This window comes from Scyliorhinus canicula, chromosome 3, assembly GCF_902713615.1.
Source record: "Scyliorhinus canicula chromosome 3, sScyCan1.1, whole genome shotgun sequence".
Lineage (NCBI taxonomy): Eukaryota > Metazoa > Chordata > Chondrichthyes > Carcharhiniformes > Scyliorhinidae > Scyliorhinus > Scyliorhinus canicula.
In genome coordinates, this window is record NC_052148.1 from 83,150,385 (window position 1) to 83,171,527 (window position 21,143).

At 43.9% G+C, this 21,143-nt stretch overlaps 1 protein-coding gene across 1 annotated transcript in view; it reads right to left on the reverse strand.

Moving 5' to 3' along the window:
• Positions 1-21,143, reverse strand: part of LOC119962764 (valosin containing protein) — a 57,728-nt gene that overhangs the window by 25,224 nt on the left and 11,361 nt on the right. The window contains exons 2-7 of the mRNA XM_038790795.1: positions 20,468-20,579; positions 10,470-10,642; positions 4,621-4,763; positions 2,983-3,113; positions 2,255-2,386; positions 368-470 (exon numbers count right to left, since the gene is read on the reverse strand). Coding sequence (XP_038646723.1) covers positions 368-470; positions 2,255-2,386; positions 2,983-3,113; positions 4,621-4,763; positions 10,470-10,642; positions 20,468-20,579 — 794 coding nt within the window. The remainder of the gene's footprint in view (positions 1-367; positions 471-2,254; positions 2,387-2,982; positions 3,114-4,620; positions 4,764-10,469; positions 10,643-20,467; positions 20,580-21,143) is intronic.

The window sequence follows — 21,143 nt, forward strand, 5'->3', positions numbered from 1 at the left end:
TCTTGTCATTTTTCCCTTGGCTGCCACTCCTGAAACACAATGTGCATATAAAACCTCAGCTATCCTTCAGTTTCAATTGGGTTTTAGACATACCAATCACTATATTGAGCCACTTGTGCTTTCTAAGAAAACTTGGTACAGTTTACAGGCAGAAGAACACTTGCAATACACAAACCAATTTGTTTTATCAAGATTAGTTCAACTGACTCCCAACTTCAAAACCCTGGCATGTTTACTCCAGAAGTAAAATATTTAAATGAACTATTAATATCACCATCGGGAGTCCAGGAAGCATCGATCTAAGAACATAACATTTTGGCCTTTCAACACAGACGTACATGAACCCAAATATAAAACAGTAGCTTACCATTTATAAGGAAGAAAAATGCACCAGTTTCATTTGCAACAGCACGAGCTATCAGAGTCTTGCCAGTACCAGGGGGACCATACAACAGAATACCTCGTGGAGGCTACATTGGGGCAAAGGACAGAAACATGAGAAATCTAATATTTAAATTCTGCCAAATAAACGCCAAGTGAAGTACCCAACCTTGTTTAAATAATTACTAAAATAAAAGAGAACAGTGCAGACCTCTATTGTAGGGCTATGTACAAGTCTATCATTTTTTGTCCAATCCTCACTTTCCCAAAATATTGTAATGGGCCTTCTTAATCAGTGGAACTCACAGATGAAAGTGCTTCTAGCATTGTTAGATAGGGGATTCCGACATGATGACAATGGAAAATATGGTGTGCGTAAGTTGGATGGTGTGTGATTTGGAGAGGAACTTGGGAGGTGATGATGTTGCCATGCATATACTCTCCTTGCCCTTTTAGGTAGTGGAGTCAGGGTTCAGAAGGTACAGTTGAAGCCTAGGAGAGTTGCTGCAGTACATCTTATGGATAGTACACACTGCAACCACGTTGTGCCGGATGTAGATGTTTAAGGTGGTAGGTGAGCTGTTGATCAAGTGGACTGCTAGATTGCAGATGATATAAAGCTTGAGTATTCTTACAGCTGCACCCAATTAGGCAAACGGAGAGTATTTCATCAAACTTATGACTTGTACTTGGTGAAGGGGCTAGCATCAGAATCTAGCACAGACTGATGGAATCAAGGTTTCATCTATCAGGACAAAGACTCAACAGAATATGGGTTCAAACTCTAAAAATATTGAGAATCTGAATTATTCAAAAAATATGTTCTTCTACGGTTTGGTTAACAAACATTTGTGTTAGAGCAAATGAAGTTTTTTCTTTCACATGACTTCTTTGTGTTAAAATACATGAAGCAGGCACTTTTGATGCATACCAAATAAAGAGCTCAATATCCCTGCATAATGTTACAACTTAAATGAGCACAAAACTGAATTCAATAAGCAGTTGCTTGGTAATAGAGAATTTGAATATTGCTGAAGGAGAGACATGTTGCCGAAGCTTTTTGTCTTGCACTCATCAAGACAAACGCAAGAACACCAAATTTCAAACAATCACAACAATTTATACCACAAGCGAAACAAGTGCTGACTGGTTGGCAAGTTGACTTTGAAGAAAGCAATAGGAAATTATAGGCTCCCCAAAAACTTGGGTAATTCAAAATATGCACATAGTTTGAATGCAATCCTTTTATTTGTAGAGAACAGGTCCCTGTGTATGAATGCATGTTCCTTTCGGCAAGCATAGATGAATGAGATGACGACCTTGACAGATTATCTTAAACTGATCGGTTGTGTGGCTATTAACACACTCAGGATTGTTGAACAAGTGCTGACCAATTACGAAAGCACATCTAACAGTAGACATTTCGTTTTAGGTTTTGCAAGCATGTGCTGGTCGAGTACGGTCTGTAACCAGGGCTAATTTATGCTGGTCAGAAGTGGCATATTAAAACGCAGGGCCTCTGTTCTCTGCAAATAAAAGGAATATATTCAAGCATTGCACCTTTTTTGAATTACCTGGGAGCTGGAGAGCCCATAGTTCCCTGCTGTTTTTTCCATGGCAATGCCTCAGCCAATTCAAGTCAACTTGCTAACCAATCACCACCCTTTCCATCAGTCGTTTAAACTGTTGTGATCATTTAAAATTTGGCATTCCTGCATTTGTCCTAACGACTGCAAACCAAAATGTTTTGACATCATGTATATGTGTTCAGCAATATCAAATTTAAATAAATAAAATAAAACATTTTTTAAGGAGCTTCCAAATGCCCACCTAAAGAGGAAGATTAAAAAGGGAAAAATATTAATTATCTTACCTTGACACCAATAGCTTTGAATAGTGCAGGGTGACGGAGAGGCAGCTCCACCATCTCTTTGATTTGAGCAAGTTGCTTTCTGCACCCACCAATATCATCATACCCAACTTCATTCAAAGATTCTTCCTCATCCTTCAAAAAAAGAAAACAAATCACAGGTCTTTAAGTAGATAAAGCATCAAAAATTCATATCACTGAGGGATACAAAGGAATCATCAGCAGTTTTCTCCATGCCTCAAAATAATTTTAAATATATTCATTTAATATTTGAGCATCATTACTTCATTACAATAACTAATTGTTTCATCACATTTTCTTCACTGAACATTTAACAATGAAATATATGCATTATTACAGAGCAAAATAGTGATAAACATCCTCTATAGTTATTTACATCCCAGATAGCCAGAGGGAAAATAAAAACTGAGATACTTTAATAATGGCCCATGATATTCCCACCCTCCTTCTGGATTTCAGTTGTTCTTCTCATTGACCAAGTTTAAATTCGAATCAACCTACTCAACGCGCTCAACTACATTTGCATCACAGCAAACACTGGTGTTCCAAAATGAAGTTGCATCTGTTCCACTACATAAATTTAGACGTTAGCCAATTGAAATTCTGGGTTCATCTATAATTACTAAAGTTACTTTATTCTCCAGTATGAAATAAGTTCCTCGCCATAGTACATGTCTCTGCAACAATCAATGCCACATAGTTAACTGTACCTCTCGTTTGATGGGTTCACCTTCACAGTGAATGACTGTGTCTGGAGCAACTATACAGTATGGACTTGGATCCGTTTCCACCACTTTGAATTCCACAGCACGCATTCCACCACGAACCAGGAAAATATCACCTTTAAAATAAATCATAAATTAGCTAAGCAAGATAGTTGCAAAATTTAAATTATTTAGATAACCAAATATATGCCAGTTTTCTTGGTAATTCTTATTTTTACTCCAGATGCCTGGTCAGATCCCAACAGTATCTAAGGTGCTGGATCATAGTTGCAAAGTTACAGTGGTGCAGAAAGATCGATTCACTCCAGGAGTGATAATATAAAAAATAGGGATTGGCTCGTTCATAAACAAACTTTAATAAAACAAAAGAAAAATAATATTTAAACTTCAGCCCTAACAATAACGGATTACATGTAGTTTCTTAGCTCTGATGTGGAGATGCTGGCGTTGGATTGGGGTGGGCAGTTAAGAAGTCTTACAACACCAGAATAAAGTCCAACAGGTTTGTTTGGAATCACTAGCTTTTGGAGCGCAGCTCCTTCATCAGGTGAGTTTCTTAATCCTAACACACCATTAAACAGCACTTAAAATGAACATGCAGCTCTCGTTCCACTTACATAGGCAGGCATAGGCAATACATACATTTGCAAAGCAATATTTATTCGTTCAGAACCCTTTTCCAAAACCTGCCTCGGTGGCAACTTCCATGACCTGTCGCTTTCCAAAGCCTTCTCTCTGCCCCAGTTCAAAACAGGATTCTTTCTCCCTGTCTCTCTAAGCTCTGCCCAGCCCCTCAAACAAAGGTTCTCCCCTGGGGTTTCCAAACTTGAACCCATCATTGACTGCCCACTCCAATTTATACAAAACAGAGCCATGCTATTGATATGCAAGTAACATCCCACCGACGGACAAAGAGGCTATTAGACTTTGTTATGGGCTAATAGCTGGTCAGACAGAAGTATCCCCAAGAGCAATGGATCTCAAATGACTCACTAACGGAATAGGTCCATCCTGTGTACTAGAATGATAGAAGGCAGGAGGCCTTTCCGCCCGTCGAGTCTACACCAGCCCTTGGAAAGAGCACCCTACTTAAACCCACACCTCCATCTTATTCCCGTAACCCAGTAACCCCCACCTAACCTTTTTTTTACACTAAAGGGCAATTTATCATAGCCAATCCACTTAACCTGCACATCTTTGGACTGTGGGAGGAAACCGGATCACCCAGAGGAAACCCACCCAGACACGCAGAGACAGTGCAAACTCCACACAGTCACTTGAAGCTGGAATTGAACCCCGGATCCTGGAGCTGTGAGACAGCAGTGCTAACCACTGTGTCACCATGACTGACCACTAATGAGTTTAAGTCCAGATAGGACAATGTACCTCATACAAGATGTGGGCATATACCTTTTACTCTATTTTACTCCTCAGTCTGTTTAACCCTTAAATTGCCTACTACATCTGATCCCATTTCTGGACCCAATTTCCTAATATATCCTTCACATACCACCCTGTTATCACAAAAGCAAAGGAAGCATTAATATAAAAAGCAAGCCAAATTATCTATGAGGAAAATTCAAAGTTCCAAAAATATTTTTCAAGGGAAAACTAAAAGTTCACCTTTCCTTATTGGTCGATAAGCTTCCAGGAAATAGGGCTTGAGATAAACTTCAAATAAGTTTCCAGTAATGCCTTCAACTGTGTCATCAATAGGAAGTACATGGATCCGCTTGCCATACTTTACATCTGGGCATGGCTGAATGCTAAAGACAAAAGAAAATGTAAAAATTGCCAAGTCATATTGAATTGCACACCATTATTCATACAAAATAACTGAAGCCTTGCACAGAATTACATACAATAAAGAAACAGGCCATTTGGCCCAACCAGTTTTCCTAATTTAAGCCCATCACCGCAATCATCTATTACCGTCTCCCTCAAATGCTTGTCCAACATCCGCTTAAATAAATCTGTAAATTTCACATTCCTCCCACTTTTCGGGTATTAGGATTTCTTTCTTAAAAAATTATTCATTCGTGGGATGTGGACATCACCGGCTTGGTTGGATTTACTGCCCTTCCCTAATTGCCCTCAAGAAGGTCCAGGTGGTACACCCAGTGCTGTTAGGGAGGGAGTTCTAGGATTATGACCTAGCTGCCCTTGTCCTTCTAGATGGTAGAGGTCATGGGTTGGAAAGTGCTGTCTAGGAAGCCGTAGCAAGTTCCTGCAGTACATCTTGTAGATGATAGACATTGCTACCTGTGTGCATCAGTGGAGGAGGGAGTGAATGTTTGTGCACGGGGTGCCACTCAAGCAAGCTGTTTTATCTTGGTGTCAAGCTTATGTGGTTGGAGCTGCACTCATCCAGGCAAGTGAAGAGTGTTCCAAAGATGTGCAGTTAAGATGGACTGGCCATGCAAGTGTAGAGTATTCCAAAGATCCCCACGTCTGTGTGGGTCTCACCCCCACAAACCCAAAGATGTGCAGGTTAGGTGGACTGGCCATGCTAAATTGTCCAAGTGCCCAAAAGCTTAGGTGGGGTTACTGGGATAGAGTATGGTGCTTTTTCGGACGGTCGGTGCACTTGATGGGCCGAATGGCCTCCTTCTGCAATGTAGGGATTCTATGATCACATTCTTGACTTGCGCTTTTCAGGTGGTGGACAGGATTTGGTGTTAGGAGGTGAATTACTTGCTGCAGGATTCTTAGCCTCTGGCCTGCTCTTGTAGCCACAGTATTTTGGTCAATGGCAACCCCAGAATGTTGATAGTGGGGAGTTCAATAGGTGGTAACACTATTGCCATGGGACAATGTTTGGATTCTCTCTTGTTGGAGATGATCATTGACTAGCATTTGTGTGGACTTATTTGCCACTTGTCAGCTCAAGCCTGGTTATTGTGCAAGTCTTGCTGCATTTGGACATGGACTGCTTCAGACTCGTGGACAGTACTGAACATTGCACGCTGATGATTACACAATCATCAGCGAACATGCCCACTTCTCAACTTAAAGGGAAGGAATTCATTGATGAAGTAGCTAACATTAGTTAGGCCTAGGGCACTATCTGGAGGAACTCCTGCAGTGATGACCTGGCACTGAGATGATTGACATCCAACAAACACATCTTACTTTGTGCTAGGTATGACTCCAACCAGCTGAAGGTTTTAATATAGAATGATAGAAAGCGGAAGACGGCCATTCGGCCCTTTAAGCATGCTCCGCCATTAAACATGATCATGGCGGACCCTCCAACTTAATGGCTTTCCCCTCTTTGTCCTCAAATCCTTCAATGCCATTAAAATCTAAAAAAAAACTTTGTTGAATACATTCAGTGACCTAGCCTCCACCGCCTTCTATGGTAGAGAATTCCACAGATTCACTGCCCTTTGAGTGAAGAACCTTTTCCTCACCTCAGTCCTAAATTCTCTACTCTGTATCCGGAGATTACCCAACCAGGGAAAACACTCTCCTCGCATCTAGTCTATCCAGCATTATGACACCATTTGTTTCCGTCCTTATTTTTTCTGCCTTTGTTTTTTATTCTTGTTTCTCCTTCCTCTGTCTCCCTGCTCTAGTTCCCATCCCCACCACTCTAGTTTAAACCCTGTAACCTCCTTCCCACTGCCCCACCAAAGGCATTGGCCCTGCCCAGATGCAACCCGTCCAGCTTTAACTGGTCGCACCTTCCCCAAAACCAGAGCCAATGTCCCAGAATCTGTATCCTTCACTCCTACACCATTTTCCCAGGCACGTATTAATCTGGTATATCCTGTTATATTTACTCTCGGTAGCACGTGGCACTGGTAGCAATCCTGAGATTACCTCCTTTGAGGTCCTACTTTTTAGTTTCTGTCCTAACTCCCTATATTCTGCTTGTACAACCTCATCCCTTATATTAAACTATGTCACTGGTACCGATACATACTACGACCACTGGCTGTTCACCCTCCCCTTCCGAATGCCCTGTAGCCGCTTCAAGACACTGATACAAGCGAGGCAACACATCTGTCTGCAGAAGTGCCCGTCTGTTCCCCGTACTATTGAATCCAGTCACAGAAGTTCAGCCATTTTTCTTCCTCTCATCTTGTGCAGCAGAACGACCAAAGTGCCACAGACTAGGCTTCGCTCTTATCCCAAGAGGTCTTTCCGCCCCCCATCCCAAAACAACAGCTTAAAAAGGTATGCCTGTTAGAGAGGGGGAGAGTCACAAGGATCTGCACTACCTGCCTTCCTCTACTCTGACTGGTGGTCACCCATCCACTTTCTGCCTGTTTAGTCTTTACCTGCAGTGTGACCAGCACACTGTCCATGATATCAGCATTGTACCTGCCTCCCAACGAGTCTATCTGCCTCGCCAGCTCCAAAATGTGGTTATCAGTAATTGCATATACGGTCATCAGGGACACTGGCGAAGTCCCACATAGTGCAGCAGGAGCATATCATGGCTGATTACTTCGCTGCCAAGATCTCCCTTTAGTTTAAGCTAGTTAGTTCCTCCCCTGAGAACTTAATTATGCTTGGGACCCTATTTCACTCCAAACACTCCCGCTGCAATGCAAAGACCATGCCATAATCTTTGAGGACCTTACTTTAAGTCTTAATTTTCCTTCCTTCATGTTACTTTTGATAGACTATATTAGCCGTAACTTTCTCAGTTAGATCCAAGTACAATTACTTGTCTGTAAAGAAATTATATTTTTCTAATATACAGCAATTTGTAGACAATCCCGAACAGCAGTTTCTTACCAACCAATGAATTTATGCTTTACCTGTGCTATCATTATTTTTTCCAACAAGAACTGACTGCAGGACACTGCCTCTCTCCTCCCCACCTCCCCAATTCCCATGGACTTCAGTTTTGCTCAGGTCGCTTGATAGGACATTCAGTCAAATGCCGCCTTGATGTCAATTGTACTTTTTTGGCGACTATGGTATGATTGGCCTCTCGTTATGCTCTTCCCCACAAGAGGAACCATTCTCTCTGTACCCACTCTATCAAAGCCATAGATAATTTCAAACACCTCAATTAGATCTGTCCTCAGCCTTCTTTCTCCAAGCCTATCCAATCTTTCCACATACTTAAAAGTTCTCTAGACCAGCCAACATCCTCATAAATCTCCTCTGTATCCTGACTAGTGCAAACACACGTTTCCTATAGTGTGGTGACAATACCTACACACAGTACTCCAGCTGTGGTCTAACTAGTGTTTTAGAGTTCCATAACCTCCCAGTTCATACATTCTATACCTTGCCTAATAAAGGCAAGTACACCATATGCCTTAGCCACTGCATCAATGTGTCAGGTCAACTTCAGGGATTTGAAGGCATGCACTCTAAGGTCATTCTGTTCTATACGTTGCAATATGCTATGATTTATTGCGTCCCTTGTTAGCCTTCCCCAAATGCAATACCTGAAACTTCTCTGGATTTAACACAAATTGCCATTGCCCCACCTACCTGACTGGTCCATTTGTATCTTCCTGCAGCTTACATCTTCATCCACTTGGCCAATTATAGTATAGTTTTTAAACTTCTTAATTGTGTCTTCTACATTCAAATCCAAATCATTGATACCCATTATGACAAGCAAGAAATCTAGTACAGAATCCTGTTAGACACTACATGAAAGAGCCCACCAGTCATAAACCACCAACAGCCATTACCCTTTACTTCCTGCCTACTGAGCAAACTTTGGATCCAACTTGCCATTTTTCCTTGGTGTCATTAGTTTTTAATTTCATAACCAGTTTGTCATATGGGATTTTATCATAAGCCTTTCTAAAATCCATACAATCGTTACCAAATAATAATAATAATAATAATCTTTATTGCCACAAGTATGCTTACATTAACACTGCAATGAAGTTACTATGAAAAGCCCCTAGTCGCCACATTCCAGTGCCTGTTCGGGTACACAGAGGGAGAATTCAGAATGTTCAAATCACCCAACAGCACATCTTTCGTGACTTGTGGGGAAAACTGGAGCACCTGGAGGAAACCCACACAGACACAGGGAGAACATGCAGACTCCACACAGACAGAGATCCAAGCTGGGAATCGAACCTGGGACCCTGGAGCTGTGAAGCAACAGGGCTACCCACTGTGCTATCCGAATGCATTACCCTCATTAACCCTTCTTGTTAGCTCCTCAAAAAATGCTAGTCAGACACCACTTTAACAAATCCAGGCGGACTGTCTTTGATTAATCGGTGTCCTTCTCAATTAAGATTTATCCTGTCCCACATAATGGCCAGAATTCTCTGGCTGTTGGGATTCTCTTTTCCCTGCCAGAAGCGCACCCCTACCCGTGGGTTTCCCGGTGGCGTGGGGTGGCTTCAATGAGAAATCCTATTGACTAGCAGTGGGAAGAGAGAATCTCGCCGCCAACACCACCAAAAAACATGCGGTTAGAGGACCGGAGAATCCAGCCGATGTTTTTCGAATAACATTCCCACCACTCAATTTAGGCTGACTAGCCCATAATTCCTCACCAGGGGCTAAACAGCTGGCTTGTAAAGCAGAACAAGGTGAGCAGTGCGGGTTCAATTCCCGTACCAGCCTTCCCAAACAGGCGCCTGAATGTGGCGACTAAGGGCTTTTCACAGTAACTTAATTTGACCCCGACTGGTGACAAGAAGTGATTTTCATTTCATTTTATCCCTTTATCCCTCTTTAACCAACGGTACAATGTTAACTGTGCTCCCGTCCTCTGGCACAACACCTGCAGGCAGAGAGGATTGGAAAATGATGGTGAGAGCCGCTATCATTTCTTGTCTTGCTTTTATCAATAGCCTAGGTTACATTGGCCCAGACCTGGGATTTATTCACTTCCAAAGATATTAAATACCTGAAAACTTACTCTCTCACTATGTTAATTTCATCTAATAATTCACAGTCTTCCTAGGATTGCAATGTCTGTATCGGCCTACTCTTTTATGGAAACAGACACAGAGTATTCATTCAGAGACAAAACCCATGTCCTCCGCCTCCACTCACCGATTACTCACATAGATCCTACTCTTTCTTTAATTATCCCCCTTCTCTTTATACATTAAAATCTTTGGGTTTTCAATTTACCTGGAAATATTTTGTCATACCCTCACTTTTCTTTCCCAGTGTTTAATTTCACCCTATACCTTTTACACTCCATGTTTTCTGCAGTATCGAGCTCTCTGCATGATACAAGCTTCCCTCCCCTTTCTCCTCTCTTTTGCGCCCCATGATATTCAGGATGCCTTTAGATTTGTTAGTCTCACCCTTTTTCTTTAAGGGAACATACTTGCTCTGAGCTCTTAATATCTTTTCTTTGAATGCCTGTCACTGATCTGGTGCTAAGTTAGTTTCAAGTTGCGGTTTCCAGTCCATTTTAGCGAAATAACTTCTCATCTGAGTAAAATTAGATTGTCCCCAATTGAGAACTGTTATTTCTGGGTTGAATGTTTTCTTTTCCCAAACAGATAAATGTTTACCTCACAATGTCACCCAGTCTGACTCTTAAGTTGTTGCGGACAACCCTGTTCATGCGAACTTTCTCATCTGAACATGTATCATCTGATAGAACAATACAAACTGTCTCCCGTCTCTTCTTTCCTTTCAGCAATACCGTATCGCCTCTGAAAAGTTGAAGTTCATCCATCTTCGCCTGTTAAATAATAGATTTTAGTTCAGTAAATGAGAAATAACCATAAAATTGTTAATGCTTTTAGCAAATAGAACATAGAACATACAGTGCAGAAGGAAGCCCTTCGGGTCTGCACCAACCCACTTAAGCCCTTACTTCCACGTACCCCCGTAACCCAATAACCGCATCGAACCTTTTAAGTCACTAAGGGCAATTTATCATGGCCAATCCACCTAACTCGCACGTCTTTGGACTGTGGGAGGAAACCGGAGCACCCGGAGGAAACCCACACAGACACGGGGAGAACGTGCAGACTCCGCACAGACAGTGATCCAGCGGGGAATCGAACCTGGGACCCTGGTGGTGTGAAGCCACAGTGCTATCCACTTGCGTTACCGTGCTGCCCCAAGGCAAATCTCAAGGCATTGTTCACAGTTTAAGGTGCTAATGTTGCAAAGCAAATTTACTGGGAGATCAAAAAAAGAAAGGATTTATAGAGAATATTCTAACAAATCTCCTCAGAAATAATTTATTTAATCTGTCCTGGAAAATAGTTACACCAAAGTTAGGGAAAATCAGTTCTTTAATGCTAATTACATCTGGCTCCATATATCAAAGGCTGATTATGACAACAGTTGCTTGTTTTTAAAAATTTGTTAAATAAACTCTTTGTAAGATAGCATATTTAAGCAGAATGTTTTGGTAAAACTAAATTCAGGATATTGTTCTAATCCTCCAAACTGGAATACTCCAGTGGGTGCATTCCTTGCAAAAATTGCAATTTTTTGCAATATGAAAATGGGAATTTCTGCATTTATTTATGATACAATTGCCCCTTAGGCGGCGTCTAGGGATGTACAGGTTAGGTGGTGTTTTGGGGATAGGGTAAGAGAGTGGGCCTCTGTAGGTGAAGACTTAATGAGCCAAATGGCCTCCTCCTGCACTGTAGAGACTCTATGATTCTATGGACAAGACATTTGAGGGACTCAGAGAAGCACTCTCTCAAAACTCACAGCAAAAAAAAATTGAGCGGCTTCGAGCAATTCCTTTAAGATCCACTGGTTAGGTCTCAAAACGGAGAAAGCGAAAATGTCATGATCCACACATGCTTACTTGAAAACTGTAATCAGTTTCTCAGAGTTAGCAGGAGACCATTTTAAATATTCAAATAGCCCCTGTGGTTCCTATGGTCTAACAAAATAGATAACAATTCACATGATGCCACAAAACATTTCCCCTATTTCAAGAACAAAAGAACTGCTGTTCTAAGTGTATAACAAATTTGTGCATGCTAGCCAAACATGCACAAAGTGACCAACTTGTGGAAGTTGGAATGCTACTTGTTGGATGGGTCACAATGCACAATGTTTGGGTGGTGAAGCAAGAGCCAAAGCAGTGGAACAATAAAATACAAATATAACAAAAATGGACACAGATAGATAAAAGGACACCAAATTACAAATTAATATTTCACAGTTCAAAACTGATAAGGTGCCACATCAAAGGTTATTGCAGAAAATGAAAGTTCATGGCATAGGGGGCAACAATGGCGTGGATAGACGTTTGCCTAGCCAACAAGAAACAAGGTAGGCATATAGGAGTCTCTTACTGGTTGGCAAGATGTAAAAATTGGTATGCCACTCAGGAACGCTAATGGAATGTTGGCCCTTATTTAAAGGGGTTGGAGTAGGGAAGTCTTGCTGCAACTGCACAAGGTACTGATAAGACCACATCCGGAGTACTGCTGAGCAGTTTTGGTCCCCTTATTTAAGGAAAGATATTATTTCATTGGAGGCGGTTCAGAAAAGGTTCACTAGAATGGTCACCATTGTGGATGGATTGACTGAGGAATGATTAAACAGGTTGGGATCTATTCATTGGAATTTAAATGAATGAGAGGTGATTTCATTAAAATATATAGGATATTTCAGGGGCTTGACTGGGTAAATGTGGAGGGGATGTTCCCCCTCATGGGACAGTCTAGGACCAGAGGAATAAAAGGGTGCCAATTTAAGATTGACACAGGGCAGAGAGACTGATCTCAACCCCAACAGGACGTGCCTACGAGAGATCAGCGAGACGAAGGCTAAAATGTCTGCCTCCGAACATGCCTGCAACTTGGGCTGGTCAGACACCCCAAAGTTGGCTTCTAGGAGACCGGGCTCCACGTGTGTATGCAAACCCCCGACATTGTGCTAAATGCCTCCCGCCAATGCTTTTCCGGCTTCGGGCAGACCAAAACATATGAGCGTGGTTTGCGGGGCCTCTCCCACATCGCTCACAGACATCCTCCACCCCTCAAAACAGCCAGCTCAGCTTTGACTTTGAGAGGTGTGCCCTATACACGACTGACAGCTGTATCAGCTACAACCTCGCACACGAGGTTGAGACATTCACCCTCCACAGCACCTCACACCACAGTCCGTCTTCCATCGCTCCCCCTTCCACGTCACCTTAATCCCCTCCACTGACACCCTATCCTCCTCCAGATCCTCCCATAGATCGCCAATATGACCCCCTCACTGACAGCACCGCCTCCAGCAGCGAGGAGGCCTGCGCTATCAGAAAGGTCGGGAAAACTTTCCTTGCAAAATCTCAAACCCGGAGGTATCTAAACCCTTCCCCCTGCGCCAACCCGTACTTCTCTCCCAGCTGCTCCAACCTCGCGAACCGTCCCCCAAGAAACAAATCCTTCATTTCCTTAATCCCCCTCTTGTCCCATGTCTGAAACCTCGATCCATCCTCCCGCCTCAAACCCATGATTCCCCCTAAATCGACATCCCCCTGACCCGACCCCCAGCTTAAAATGTTGCCTAAACTGCCTCCAGATCTTAAATGACCACCACCACCAGACCCAACTTACCCAGTGCTATCGGGAGTGGCGCCGTTGCCAGTGCTCGAAACCCCGATCCCCTCTACGAGCCCTCCTCCATCTTAACCCATTGGGTTTTCCACTCCTTAGTCCAGCCCGCACTGTCTCCACATTTTCCGCCCAATAACAGCACAGTAATTAGCCCCCCCCCCCCCCCCCCCCCCCCCCCCACACACACACAATGAACAAGATTCATTTTTCCACCCCCTTGAAGGATTCCGGTAAAACGACCGGCAGACATTGGAACAGGAACAATAATCGTGGCGACACATTCATTTTAACTGCCTGCATCTGGCCCGCCAATGACAGAAGTAAGTTGTCCCACCGTGCCAAATTGACCTTCACATTCCCCACCAAACTAGTAAAATTATAGTATCCCAGGCCACCTGTAGCCCAAGCATCTAAAGTGGGTTGCCACCAGGCAAAATGGCAGCCCCCCCCCCCCCCCCCCGGAGACCATGAAATACTCACTCATGTCTAGGTTCAATTTATACCCGAGAACGTCCCAAATCTTTGGAGCAACCCCATTATACTCCTCACCAAAGTGCTCGGTTCTGAAACGTACAATAACATATTGGCAGATAAGAATACCCTATGCTCCACCCGCCACTCATTATCCCCTTCCACAACTCCGAGCTCCTAAGCGTGATGACCAAAGGCTCGATAGCCAGTGCAAACAGCAGGGGGGCGCAGGACACCCTTGCCTTGTACCCCGGTGCAGAGCGAAGTACCCAGAGTTCATATCATTAGTGCGGACGCTTGTTGGCTCCTTGTACAACAATTGTACCCATGCGGCGAACCTCAGCCTGATTGCAAATCTTTCCAATACAGCCATCAAATAACCACTCTAACCGATCAAACACCTTCTTTGCGTCCAGTGCCACCACCAGCTCTCTCCTATCCCGCCACTGGAGACAGGATCACATTCAGCAGCCTCCTCACATTCAGAAACAGCTGTCTTCCCTTCATGAACTCCGTCTGATCCTCTCCAATCACATTCGAAAGACACCCTTCCACAATCTTGCAGCCAAAACCTTTGCCAATATCTTAGCATCCACATTTAATATGTTTATGGGCCTATACGACCCACTTTCTACCGGTCCTTATCCTTCTTTTAACAGCAGGGAAATCGAAGCCTGTCCAACGTCTGTGGCAAGACACCCCGACCTATTGCGTACTCAAACATTCCCACCATCAGAGGCGCCAACTTATCCTTATATTTCTTACAGTATTTCACTGGGAAACGTCAGGTCCCACTGTCTTCCCTGCCCGCATCCTCACAATTGCCTCCTTGACCTCCTGCTCCCCTACCGATCACGACAAGCCTGCCCGATCCATTTCACCCAACCTTGGGTCATCCAACCCATCCAGGAACTCCCCCATCCCTCACTCCTCTGCCGGTGGCTCTGACCTACATGACTTCTTAAAGAACTCTTCAAAGACTTTATTGATCTGCTCAGGGGCCACCACCAGCTTCCCCATCTTGTCCCGCGACGGAACTATCTGCCTCACCGCGGCCTCCCTCTGGAGCTAGCCGGCCCCACCTTCTCCACATGCTCATAGACTGCACCCCCCCCCCAACCTTTCTCAACTGCCACACCGTTTTCCCTGCGGACGACTGGTTGAACTTCGCCTGAAGTTGGCCAGGAGGACTGGGTCCCCGCGTATCTCCTATCCATCTCCAGCATCTCCTCTTATCAATTTTTGGTGTTCCTCTCTCTCCTCCTTGTCCATCTTAGCCTTGAATAAAATCAACCCCCAACTCCATCCTCGTGTCTGCCTTCAGAACCTCCCAAACCACTGACTCCAAAACTTTCCCGTGCAATTAAACCCGACATATTCTTCGATCACCTTCCCAATCTTGTCGCAAAAGCTCCGGTCCCCTAACAATTCCACGTCCATTCTCCACCCTAGCCTCGGAGCCATTCCCTTTTCCAGAACCACATCCACCCAATGCAACGCATGGTCCAAAATCAATATCGCCGAATACTCTGACCCACTGATCCCTACCAATAACTCCTTCCCCAGCATGAAAAAGTCTGTTCCGGAGTACACTTTATGTACCAGGGAGAAAAACAAATATTCCCATTCGCTCACCCGACCCTTCCAAAACCTTACCTGGTCCTTCACCCTCAGATGGCTCTCCTGCAGCATTACCATATCAGCTTTTAGGCTCTTTAAATGTGTAAAGACCCTCAACCTCTGCACCAGTCCCCCTAATTCCCTCACTTTCCATGTTACTATTCTGACATGGGGGTCTCCCCCCATCCCTCCTATCGGCCATCATTGCAACCCTGGGCCCTGCCCATCAGGCCTGACTTGCCCCGTCCCTTTGTTACCGTTGAACCCCTCCCCCCACCCCCAGAATTCCCCACTCCCTTCCTCCTGAAAACACGTCTCCCAGTATTGATCCCACCCCACCACCTTTCACACCTCCCAGGACCATTCAATGATTGCGGCCCCTCCCCCGCACCACATTCCCATTCACTAGTCAACCTTTGCTTGCTAGCGTGGAGGCCCCTGCTCAGGCCTCCCTCCCCCCCAATGTCCTCCCTCATGACCCAATCTCTGAAAGCAAAGACACTCGAACATAACCAGTGTACAAAAGCCGCACCCAAAAAAAAATGCTATAACCCCCAAAGGCCTTGGGCAGCATGGTGGCACAGTGGTTAGCATTGCTGCCTTACCGCGCCGAGGTCCCAGGTTCGATCCCGGCTCTGGGTCACTGTCCATATGGAGTTTGCACATTCTCCCAGTATTTGCGTGGGTTTTGCCCCCACAACCCAAAGATGTGCAGGGTAGGTGGGTTGGCCACGTTAAATTGCCCCTTAATTGGAAAAAATGAATTGGGTACTCTAAATTTGAAAAAAAACCCCAACGCCCAATATTCTTGCACCACTGTAGCCGATAACAAAGGTACACCACCCTTACCCATCAACTAACCTAAAAACCAAGCCCCCACAAATACAAAATTACGCATCCTGAAACAAGAGATAAGGCTGTACACGACATTTCACCCTTCAGTCCGAAGCCAAGCCCCAGTCCCATCTCTCCTACCTGTGCAGAAGGAGGCCATTTGGCCCATCAAGTCTGCACCAGCCCTTGCTCCGATAGAGCACCCTACTTAGGCCCAATCCCTTTTTCCCATCACCGTAACTCCACCTAACCTTTTGGACAATATTAGCATGGCTAATTCAACTAACCTGCATATATTTGGACTGTGGGAGGAAACCGGAGCACGGAAGAAACCCACGCGCACACGGGGAGAAAGTGCAAACGCCACACACTCACCCGAGGTCGCAAACAAACCTGGGTCCCTGGTGCTGTGATGCAGCAGTGCTAAACTCTGTGTCCCACGACGCCCCTCTTATTTCAACCCCAGCCCTTCGGCTTTCACCAAGACCTTCTCTGCATCCGTCACAAAGTAGAAATCTCTTGAATTGTTGGTCACCGTCAGCTTTGCCGGGTAGACCACGCCAAACCTTACACTATTGCTGAAGAGTGCCGTCTTGCCCCAACCGAAGGCTGCCCTCCTTTCCACAGCTCCACAGTTAAGTTCATGTATACACGAATACCAGCTCCTTCCCACTTCACCTCATGCCTTTGCTTTGCCCAACTCAGGATCTTTTCCCCAACATGGAATTGTGGAAACAAATTATGACAGCCCTTGGCTGCTCATTTGCCTTCGGCTTGGGCTTGAGTGACCGATGAGCCCTGTCCAGTTCATACCAGGAGGGTTCTTCCCCCTCCCCCAACAACTCCTCCAGCATCTTTGCGAAGTACTCAGTTGGCCTCGGGGCCTTCCACCCACTCTGGCAAATTCTGCAGCCTTGACCTATTCTCCAGGTCCTCCACCTTGGCTCGGAGTCCTTTGATGGCCTCCACCACCCTCCGTAGCTCCTCACCCATTGAGGTGAACTAGTCACTATGTTGCGACAGAGCTTCCTCCACTCCTTCAACTTCTCTCCTTACTCCCTCAGTCAATGTCTTCAACATCGCTGCCTTCAGCAGGGCCATCGCCTCCTCCACCAACTCCTTCATCGCAGCCATCATGTCCTTTCGCATCATCATGTGCTTGGTGAACTGTCTCTCAAATTATCCCACCATCCCCTCGGTCAGAGTTTCCACTGTGAAGAAACTGCCCCTGGAACCGGGCATTAAACTCCAAAAACCAGAGCCTCGAACAGGAGCTACCCAACATGCGACTTCCATCTACATGCTGCCACCAGCAGTCCTGTAGTTACGTTTCTTAATGAATACTTTGTGCTTACCTTCACAAAAGAGGGAGCTGATGAATATGGTTATGGAGGAAAGGTGTGAAATGTTTGATGGGCTAAATATAGAGAGAGAGCACAAATATTAAAGGCGCAGATAAAATATATACAGTATTTTTTAAAAGGGCATGGGGGGGAAATTGCAGCAGCTCTGACATCATTTTACAATGTTCACTGCCTCCAGGGGTGGTGCCAGAGGATTGTCAATATTGTGCCATTATTTAAAAAGAGAGGGAGTGATAATCAGAGTAATTATGGGCCTGTCAACTGGTTAGAATTGCAAAATGGTTACAGCACAGAAGACAGCCACTTGGCCTGCTGCATCCATACTGGTTCTCTGCAAGAGCAACTTCCCCTAGTCCCAGTTCCCCACGGCACTGAAAATGCTTTCACCTCAGATAATTATTCAATTCTCATTTGATCAGACTCTCAGACTGAGCATTCCAGATCCTAACCATGAACTGCATAAAAACATTTTCATCTCGTCACTGTTGCGGGCAAATTATTCAAATCAATTTTTTAAAAATGTTTTATTAAAGTTTTAATTTTATAAAACACAAGATAAACAAATCCATACAAATGAAACACCGTTTACAAACCCTTCCTTGGAGAAAAAAAAAGTCCCCCCCCACTCGACTGTCACCAATTCCTACAGTTAAAAGACAACAGTCGCCACCTCCGGTCTGCTCGGGGCCAGGACCCGACCAAGACAGCCACCAGCCCTGCTTCTAGGACAAGGCATTTACAAGCCCTTAGATACACTCAGATGCAGCCACCCCCCCCCCCCACCCCCCCACACCACAATAATCCTGAAAGTTTTCCTTCCTCAAGCAGGTCCAACAAATTCAAATCAATTTTGAGAAGCAGTATATAAACCTTCATTTAGAAAGGCAAAAGGTGAATCAGGAACGGCAGCATGGATCTGTCATGGAATGATTATACCTGGCTAACCAGATTGAAACTTGAGGATGAAACACGTAGGGCACATGAGAACAATGGAGAAACGTGGTAGATATGGATTTTAGCAAGGCTTTTTTGAAAAGGTATCACTCAGCAAACAGCTTGGGGTAAATTATTAGTTGGGCAGAAAAATGGAATTCAATCTTGAGAAGTGTGAGGCAATGCATTTTGGGAGATGAAACACGACAAGGGAATATACAACAAATGGGAGATATTAATTGGTGTGGAGGAACAGAGAAACCTCAGAGCCTGTGTCCACTGATCCTTAAAAGTAGCAGGACAAGTCGATAATGTGGTTAAGATAGCAACGGCATACTTTCTTTTCTTAGCAGAGGCACAGAATATCAGAGTAGGGAGGTTACATGAGGAGTGTATACAACCCTAGTTGGACCACAAGCTTGAGTACTGTGCACAGTTCTTATCACCACATTTCAAGAGATATGATTTGCGCTGGAGAAAGTACAAAGAAGATTTACAAGGATGTTGCCATCACTGGAAAATTTTAGCTGCGAGGAAAGAATACATTAGTATGAACAGGAATAGACGATAACAGTGAATAGAGCCTTCTCCGCCATTTAATACAATCATGGCTGTTCTTTGGCTTGGATTGACTGTTTTTACTAAACAGAGCAGGTTGAGCAGTGACTGAATTGAGGTGTATAAAATTATAAGAAGCCTAAATAGAGTAAGAGGGATGGCAATTTACCTTAGCAAAGGTATCAAATGCTAGGTGGTTTGGATTTAAAATAATTAATAGAAAAATTGGAGGGAAAATTAGAAAACATTTTCCAGAGGATGGTTGGGACCTGGAACTCACTGCCTAAAAGGGTGGCAGAGGCAGAAACTCTCACTACATTTAGAAGTGCCGATTTGAAGAGCTGCAACCTGCAGATAATGGACCAAGTGCAGAAAGATGGGATGAGGCTGGGTAGCTCTTCCCGACTGTCACAGATGTAACGTCAGTAAAGATCTGGTTTTTGCTTCCACTCCTCCTTCACCCTCCTCTCCCCTAATCTATGGGATGCCATAATATCCGATAGTATGCAGGTTAAATTTGGCTTGTGAAGCAGTCACAGAGCTGACGAACCAAACCGCCTCCTCTTGAATCATACATTTTCTACAATTTTGCACACCAACTTACAGGAATTGCTTTTGGTGATTGTACATTCTAATAGCTTATCCACCCCAATCATTGCATTGTACTTTGTTAATAAAAATGTTTAATTTGCTCGTTTTAGCATACTGAGCAGATGCATAGCAAAGTAGTATAGAGCGAAACAAAATCGAAGTGGCCCAGGTTTGCCACTGCTTCACAAGCCAAATTCAATCTGCATACTATCGGATATTATGGCATCCCATAGGTCTGTGAGGAATGGAAGCAAAAGCCAGATCTTTACTGACGACTACTGCTGAAAAACATGGGCAAGATGACTTGGCCAATTCATACCCACAAGCAATATACAAGGTCACACATCAAGAAGAATGTCTACGTAAGAGGGGATGTTGGGCTACTGCCGTCCTTGTAACCAATATTCCCTGTAATAGTGCACAGCTCCTTTAGATTTTGTTTGTACGTGTCTTCATGGGAACTTTTGGGTTACTGCACAACTTCGCTTGAAACATTATTCTAGTACATTTCAAGGGATACCATAAAGAAAGAACATTAGAAAGGAAATATTTAAGCCTAGATTGTTAACAGATTTAATAAAGATTTGCCTGCTACATCTGCACTACCAATACCTGAGACAACGAAACCACGCTGTTGTCTTCATTAATTGCTTCATCAACAATTAGTCGATTGGGTCTGTGCTTCTGCTTCAGAATAGCAGTTGACAAGTCATCAGATTTGGACCTACAAAACAAAGAATTCTGTATTACACATTATGCATGGTCAGAAATACAAAAAGCTCCATCGTTCAATGGAGGATTAGCATTTTAGAAGGACTTTTTGGTTGGTATGTGAAAATTTCACAGCCATCCATTTTGACTGTGAAAACCACTCAACTGTTTCAATTTCAGCATTACTTTTAGTAGGCCTATAGTACCACAATTGGTAGTAAACATACCTAACAGTTTAGACGATAAGATTCATTACCACTATTACCAAATTCAAGCATTTTGAACAGATTGAACAGCATTATAATTTTTAAGAACAGCAGTCCATCATCATTCTTATTAGGCCACTACGACAGCATATCGTGAACTTTAATTCTACTGTATGTTGAAGTTATTATAGTCGCTGTGTACCGCAAGAAAAAAAATAATGAAAAATTACTTTCTAGTTTTGCTGCATTGATATAGATAATGGAGACAGCCCATGTAATTTCAAAATAAATGCTACGAATCGAGTAAGTTTGTTTTCTGGATGCCGGGAGCAGTTACTATATCCATTGTACAAAGGAAACCAATTTCTAAC